The following is an 8,578-nucleotide window of genomic DNA, read 5'->3' on the forward strand; positions in this document are numbered from 1 at the left end:
TGTTAGATTTATTACAAGACTTCAACTATTATTAGACGTTGATTGCATGATAACAAATGAAAGAAAGTGAATTACAATCGGAAAAGTATTTGATTAATTGAGTGATAAAAACGGTAAAAATGTTAAATGAAGAGACATATGTGCGTAAAGTGGTACAGGTGAAGCCGCACGTGGACGGTGATGGAGACGGTGGCGATGGCGACGACACGGTGGATGCTGACGGCGGTGGAAGCAGAGGATCCAGTGGTGGTTTGTCATTAGATCCGATGCTCTGCTTTGCCACGCGCAGGCAATCGCTCAAGCGCGACGACTCCGAACAATACGATATCGTACAAAAGGTAACTTGAGATCTGAGTTTCCCAAAATCAAATAGTAGCCGCAAATAATAATAAAAATACTTTTAGGAGAAATAAAAGAAATCGTAGCTTACGGGAAATAAACGAAAATCGAAATATAATTTGTTCAAATCAAGACTCCCTAAATCTTTATTTTTTTCGTTATTTTCTGAGAAGATTGACGCATGTGAAGCACGCATAAGCTGAAAAAAAGATTTCAGACGCAAATTGAATCAATCAGGATAAGGGAAAGTCTCGTCTGGCGAGACGTAGACAACATAATATTCATTTAACGTGTACAATTTGTTGCAGAGAATGTCAATTCGTTGTAGAACAAATCAAATTTTCTGATACACAATGTATATAAACTGCTAGTTAATTCTCTGAAAAATGATTCATAATACATGTTAATATGATTAGTTATTATTAGTTTGCGTTTAATTAAAAGTAAATATGCACAAAGTTAATCTACTGCATTTTGATAGCATTTGTCGAATGAAATTCAATATTTGAGCAAATAATTGATTTAAACTGCACTTAGTGCCTTGTGCACAGTGCGGCGTGCTGCGCTTCAGGTTTGCTTCTCGATTTAAATTGCAGCATCCGTGCTGTGAAATGCTCTCAAATCTGATCAGCTCAATTTATGCGATAGCAATGATGACGATCAAGTCGCGATGCACTTCGGCGCTAATTAACTAATAAAACCCTCCGGCGACTCTCAGCGCTGCCACTTGCAAGATGTAATCATAAGCATTCCGGGGCGGTTGGCAGCGTATATTTGGTTGCATCTTTCACTGCATATATGCTTCAGAATGCAATTTCACACTGTTTGCAGTGTTGCAGATATCTTGCACCAGAGTGCATCAAATTGAATATTGAATATTTATACACAACGTGTATTATATAATCGGACATATTAGTTGCTCACACAAAGTAAAAATTAAGTTATACAACGGAAAAATTATGTATGACGTAAATTTTAATTAAGCGAATTAATTAAAAAACAACGTTCCATTGATTATGATACCAGGGTAGAGTTGTTGCGCGTATTAATAGAGCTTTTATAAAATTACATGTGTACCGGGCACACGTGGCAAATGCCACGTTTTGTTTCCCTTCGCTGTTTAATTGGCGCCATCGGAACAATTAAACGTTTCTATAGAACTCTCAATGCCCAGGCAAAAAGTTTAAATCTCCAGTTTCCTGATTCATTTAACTTCTCGGAAGCTGCAGCCAATTAACTGTTTTCCTGTTTATTGTAGACAATTCAATATACATTTATGTTCGTATTTTTGTTTTGTTTTAAATTATGTTTAATTAAATACAAGGTAATGCTCTTGGGAGATTCCGGCGTTGGAAAGACCTGTCTGCTGGTGAGGTTTCGCGACGGACTCTTTCTCTACGGCAATTTCATTTCCACCGTAGGCATTGACTTCCGGGTAAGCGCATACGCTTGATGAATCAACAAGAAATGTAAAATAACCCCGATGTTGATTGTTTTGTCATTAAATGTCGCTAATTATAAAGCAACTGATGTTTCAATGTGCTGTACATAACCAATAAAACAAAAATGTCTTTTGTTTGTCGCTAGGTGGCGCTTGGCTCAATGATATGTTTGTTGTCAACTTGGTACGAAACTTTGCTTTGAAATCAATTCTAAAATTTATAATTAAGTTTTGCCAGACATCTTCACTTAGTTCACGCTATTTGTTGCTGTACTATGAACACACTGTATAACTGTGTATACCTGTAGTATATATTCGAACAAACAAATGATTGATGTATGCTGTTTGATATCGATATGTCGCGTGATGTATGCATCGTTTTGTGCTATATTCGTGGGTGTTGATAAAATTGAAAGACGCTCATTGATTTTCTCTCGTTTCAAATTTACATGTCCGTTTTCGCCACACCACGCAAACAATCAACAATTGCAATCAACTGAACATTGTTCCGGAATGTCGATGTCGATCGACCTCCTGGGATGGTGGTGGTGTAATGCACCTATTGTAGAACAAGGTGGTCAATGTGGATCAAACGCGTGTAAAACTACAGATCTGGGACACTGCCGGACAGGAGCGATTTCGCAGTGTCACACATGCGTACTATCGAGATGCACACGGTAACTAACTCTATCTATTTTAATATAAATACTATTTTTACCACAACCTTGATTGTAAAATTAATTGTTTTTTCTGATTAAAGCTTTATTGTTATTGTACGATGTGACGAACAAAACTAGTTACGACAACATTCGAGCGTGGTTAGGTGAAATCCGGGAATATGCTCAGGACGACGTTGTTATAATGCTCATTGGTAAGTATTTCTTTTAATTCCGGAATAATGTATTCTACATTATTATCCATGCAGGTATTATTATACTTACCGGCATTCAATGGACTTTATTATTGATTTTCAAAGTCGTCGGCTATATAAAGCGATATTTTTAATAAATTTAATGAAATTTATCTCTGATATTCGAATTCCGCAAGGCTTACGGGAAAATCAATTGCTATTTATTATTTATTATTGTTCTCAGGTAACAAAGCCGACGCCGGGGTGGATCGCGCCGTTCGTCGGGAGGAGGGAGAGCGCTTGGCGCGCGAATATAATGTTGCTTTCATGGAGACATCGGCGAAAAGTGGACAGAATGTTGAATTGGCATTTTTAGCAATTGCAAGGTATTGAATTTTATTCTTATTAATTTATTAAGTTGAAATTAATATTTTTTTAATACTTGTTTTTCTAGAGAATTAAAATTTCGACAAACAGGAGAACACGATGAAAATCGTTTCAGTGTACAAGATTATGTGCGTGCGCAAACAGCTAGCAACAAACCCGCACAACAATGTCCTCCTGCAACACCAATTGAACAATAAATATTAGGTAATTCCACTGACCGTTTCAAGAAAATGAATATTGCTGAATTTAAAACAAGGCTTCCTAAAATTTGTTACAAACAAATCAAATACACATTTAAATTTATAAAAACAATATGCTTTTAGTGTTCATATGTTAATAAACATTACGTAGGGTGATATCATCAAAATTAATATTCATCATGCTAGAATCACCCTGTATATATTAATATGAAATAGATACACTGAAAACAACAATATGTAACGTTGATAATAATCAATAACTGATAAAAATTTATATTGAATTTACAAATGTTCAGTATTAATACTAAAACCAAAACACACGAGCTACAAAAACGACTTTGGCATAGAATAGGAAATGCTAACTCAATGAAATTTAGAGAGATTTTTGTAGGCAGAGGGCACAGACTATTTATAATTAAAATTGAATATATACAAGCCTAATGCATATCACCAAGGAATGACATTTGAAAGGATATCAATCAATTAAATCAAAACTGATATAAAATTACAGCTAAAAATAAGAGGCCATAGACCAAATATAAAATAATGCTAATAAATTTTAAAATTAGGGCCTATTATTCCAAATTTAGTTTTTTGACTAGTCAACGTTTTAAAAATTTTAAACATTTTTTATCATTAGAATTGGTTATTAGTATGGAAGAAGTGTCAAATAGTAATGGTAATGGTATCATCTAAGTAAAGGATATATAGAGTGTTGCACTTGAATAATTAATGAAAATACAATATTGTTGTTAAATATGCAAAGTTTAAATTTTTAAAGTGCAAATATTCTTTGATAATAATAATTTTTGAAAATCAGTTACATCAAATTGTTGTATGACTTTGTTTGTCTAAATGTCTAAGTGTTGTGCAATAGCTACAAGCACTAATGTATGTATAAAATACAAGTTATGTATGTCAAACTGTTAAGATTACTCCTTAACTCTATTTTAATTGTGTGTTATTATTACTTACCAAGGATGCTAAATATGTGTTAAATAATTTGTAATTTATTATGATAATATTTCTACAAGCATACCAAGTACTTACTAAGTTTGTGTTATTGTTTAAAGAATGCCAATTACATGTTTTAAATATATTAAGCAAAGCGACTACGATAAATTATAATCGAATATATGAAATATATATTTACAATGTGTATTCCGTTGTTAACTTTAGAAGGTTTCTTCAATCGCCAAATGGGAATAATGTTATGTAGAATTTTTCGCTAACCCAATGAAAATTAATGACATTGAATATTTCCCAAAGTAAAATAACTGCAAAACTTTCGAAAAGAGGCTATGCATACGAATTATACCTTGATTCATCTTGTTCTATACGATGCGAATATCGTTCGTTTATACTCGTATATTCTTTTCTTATCGCGTCTCGCGATTGCACAGTAACGCAAGTCGGTGACGTTGCAGCTCTCAGTCTATTCGCGTGCGCGGTCAGTGCTTGTTGTCGGCCGTTCCTTGTGCACTCAACACAATGATACTCGTACATGGAGTTGTACTATTGCATTGATCATTGGCGGAACTCAATATTAATAAATTCGTGTGTGATATGTGGGTGTTATATTATGGATAGAGATTATACCTTTTCGTGTTCCCTTGGAGTGTCTGGCTTATACAATGCGCAGGTACTATTTCGGAAATTACATGGCGACACCTTAAAAATTCTTTGAACTCGATTGTTCTTTGCCGCTCCCGGAACTCAGGGCAGGACTGCCGAATCACTGCTCTCATAATCTGGTAATTTTTCATTTTTCTTAAAGCATGATGTGGAAATAGGGCATACGAGTATTTCGGGAACCGTTTACGCTATTTCGATAAACCTAGATATTTTGATAGCGCCAGACTTGTTATAAGCAATGCACTCTTGCCGTTTCTCGAAATCGGACGGGAACTACTTGAAAATTGCTTTTAAAATCTGCTAATGTTTCACTTTTCTTAAAACATATCGTGGAAATCTGATCACATTCACCGCTCCAAGAAATAATGTGGGAAGTGCATTAAAATCGCTCATAATATTGTACAATTTTGAACATTTTTCTAGTCTTGTTGTAGAAATTGAGTCATATCTGTGGAATCTTGTGGGTTATTTGCATGTTTTTTCAGATTCTGATAGGGAATCGTTAACCAAGAGGTTAATTAGACTCATCTCGGTGATGTGCGCGCTGCGCGCGTCTTTAAATACTATCCGATCTCGCGGCTTTCGCACACTGCGTCCCGACAGTCCGAAGACCAACAACACAAACTTACAAAAAGCGAATAATAAACAATCAAATATATGTGTACCGCTATGACAATGTAACAGTAAAGCGAAAGAAACGATCGGCGAGCTCTTTTCTTATAAAACGTCTTAAAGCACGCTGAAACTTAGACGTTCTTCAAGCATATAATATCTTAAAAGTTGTTTCAACTTTATGGCGGCGGAATTTTTTGTATGCTTAGAATTGTTTATCCTCATGTTAGAAAATTCGGAAATACCCTAAAATACCTTGTACTTAGTGAAAAAATTAACTTTCTTAGAGTTTCTTCATGTCAAAATAGAGTTAGATAGTTCATTTACACGATACATATCCTCCAACCTTCCAACCCTTCCGGAAGTGCACTAAAATGCCCTTCAAAACTGAACAATTTAAGGAAAATTTGAAAACGTGGTGTGGAAATCACCCTGTATCTTGTGAACTAGTTGATTTTCTTAAAATTTCTCCACACCATAATAGAGCTAGTGAGTTCTTCCACAAGATGCACACCCTCCAACCTCTCAGTCTTTTTGGAAGTTCCCTGTAAATCCCTTAAAAACTGCGCAATTTTAGGAAAATTTGAAAACATGGTGTGGAAAACACTTTGTATCTATTGAACTAAATGACTTTCTTAGAGTTTTTCTTTACAAGATGCAACCTCTTCGACTTCTCGGAAGTGCCCTAAAAAGCCCTTCAAAAATGAGCTATTTTAAAGAAATTTTAAAACATGGTGTGGAAAATTCTCTGTATCTTGTGAATTAAAAGACTTTCTTAGAGTTTTCTTACCCCAGAATAGAGCTAGAGAGTTCGTTTATTAGATGCATATCTTTAAACCTTTTAGTCCTTCCGGAAGTGCCCTAAAATGCCCATCAAAATTTGACAATTTTATAAAAAATTGAAAACATGAGGTGGAAAATGCCCTGTATCTCGTGAACTATTAGATTTTCTTGCAGTTTCTTAACGTCATGTTTAAGCTAGAGAGACCCTCTACACTTTGCATCCTTTTTTACTCTATAAACCCTTTGAAAGTGCCTTAAAACACCCTTCAAATATCATTTTCTTAAAATTTTTTTTGGTCGAAGAACAGGGCCGAACTTTTTTTAATAAATATTTTTCGGTCAAAGAACAGGGTCGAACTTTTTCTTAAAATTTTTCAGTCGAAGAACAGGGTCGAACCTTTTTCCTTAAAATTATTTCTGTCGAAGAACAGCGTCGAACTTTTTTTAATAATTTATTTTTGGTCAAAAAACAGGATCAAACTTTAGATACGAGTATTTCTTGAAAAACGACATACATTTCATCAAAAGTTTAAAGAAAAGATTATGTTATAAAAATGGCAAAAGATGTCTCTTTTTATGTCAAATGCAGGTTTCACTAAAGTTGTAAATAAAGTTGTAAACGGTTAATGCCCGAAACACGAGTACGGTGCTCCGAATGGGAGTCACTTTTACCGCTAGCCTAGATAATAAAATATATTAACTACGTGAAGTAAAAATTCAAAAATAATCGCTAAATGTGTAAAGGGGAGCGATTATCTCCGAAACTGCCTTTTAATATAGACTGCCTTCATTTCTGGATTTTAGGATATATTGTTTATACAAATAAGAAAGTACGTAATATCAAATCTTTTCATTGCAGTAGACTGTATCCACAACATGCATTGTACGTAGTTCTCCCTTCGATTCTTATCGGTGTTTGTGTACCTACAACCAACAACGCAGTGAGTCCGGCGCGCTCAGCACTGTTTGTGACATTTCTTACTTAGTCGATCGTGTGCTTCGACGTGGTGTGCACGCGTTTACTTGTGTGGTGGTCTCTTCGTGGCGACTAATTGCGTTTCTTGTGATTTTATGTCGGTAGTTTAATTAGAATCGGTCAGCAAAGATATAATTTAGAATTGGGTTTACAAGATACGCACGTGTTTACCGCCGACTTGCGGATATCTTCCGTCGGCCAAAAATGCTTAGTGGTTTTGTTTCATGTATTCATTTAATAGTTAATTTAAATCAAGATATTTAAATAATATTTTACCTGCGAAAACGTAAGATAGTGTGTAACATAAATACTATATTATCATATTGTATATAATTATGTCATATTATAGTTCGAGAGTTTACATTTTTTCAGCCTCCTAACCCCACCGGAAGTGAACACGTCTTTCCTTATGTCTTTTTCTTTTTAAACTTAGCATTTTTTTATATATTGAAATTTCCTTTTTGTAACACCCTGTGTTTTAATTTTCCGTGATTTCCAATCAAAAATTGACCAAATTTGATATATCAGGTGTTTGGCTACGTGAACTTTGAATTTTCTTTTTGTATCGTCCTGTATAATTTTCCCTTAACATTCAACTATAAACGGAAGAAGTTCCAGGTGATTTTCTTTTTAAAACATTTTTTTGATGCCACCCTGAAATTTTGTAATTTGTTATCATGTTTATGTGCTTGTTTTAAAACTGTCCGAAGAAACGCGTTTTTGAAGTTTGGAGCGCCTGCAGCTCTTAGTTTGGCATATTGCGATATACTTGATGGATCATCACTCGGTTTCTTTCGTTTTAAATGCGGGAGTGGAATGTTTTGAATCGCGATTTACTATCACTATTCTCTCAAGTCGTAACATTTTGCGTGAATGCAGCGAGAATACCTACAGGTAATTTATTATTTAAATTTCTGTAAACTTCCCAAACATGCAGCTTACCTTACCTAATTTTTTCTTATAAATTGCTTTTCATCACTTTGATTTTCTATTTAACTAGCTTATCTTATAGGAGAATTTGACGTAAATTAAGAATTTTCAATTGTCTCGCCATCGTATCATTTAGTTTACGAGATACTATATATATATATATAGGGATTTTGCACAGTCTCGAAGCTAGCGGTAAAAGTGACTGTGTTCAGGGCACCGTAGGGTGACGGTAGAAGTGACTCGGATTCAGGTAACGAGAGGGCTAGTGTAAAAGCGTGACTCTGGCTTAGAGTAATCTCTAGGGGGTGACGGTAGAAGTGACTCGTGTTCAGGACACCGTACCAGTAGTGGTAGAAGAATCCTCGATCCAGGGCACCACATAATGGTTGCAGCAATACTGCAACTGGAACGTGGAAGTACACCAA

The 8,578-nt window shown here is 34.9% G+C and overlaps 1 protein-coding gene across 3 annotated transcripts in view; it reads left to right on the top strand.

The window, feature by feature from the left end:
* LOC135796102 (ras-related protein Rab-37-like) overlaps nt 1–3,990 on the top strand; it is an 11,801-nt gene extending 7,811 nt beyond the window's left edge. The window contains exons 1-6 of one of the 3 annotated variants that reach the window (XM_065308005.1): nt 7–338; nt 1,664–1,774; nt 2,349–2,457; nt 2,541–2,651; nt 2,875–3,016; nt 3,085–3,990. In XM_065308005.1, the coding sequence (XP_065164077.1) occupies nt 120–338; nt 1,664–1,774; nt 2,349–2,457; nt 2,541–2,651; nt 2,875–3,016; nt 3,085–3,214 (822 nt within the window). In that variant the 5' untranslated portion in view covers nt 7–119 and the 3' untranslated portion in view covers nt 3,215–3,990. Of the gene's footprint in view, nt 1–6; nt 339–1,663; nt 1,775–2,348; nt 2,458–2,540; nt 2,652–2,874; nt 3,017–3,084 lie in introns of those variants that run through there. The other 2 variants (XM_065308004.1, XM_065308006.1) reach the window with 2 other exon arrangements.
* The last annotated feature ends 4,588 nt before the right edge of the window (nt 3,991–8,578 follow it).

This window comes from Atheta coriaria, unplaced genomic scaffold (genome assembly GCF_025399875.1).
Source record: "Atheta coriaria isolate IRGN ID8LTWV9N9 unplaced genomic scaffold, Caltech_Dcor_3.1 hic_scaffold_7_pilon, whole genome shotgun sequence".
Lineage (NCBI taxonomy): Eukaryota > Metazoa > Arthropoda > Insecta > Coleoptera > Staphylinidae > Dalotia > Dalotia coriaria.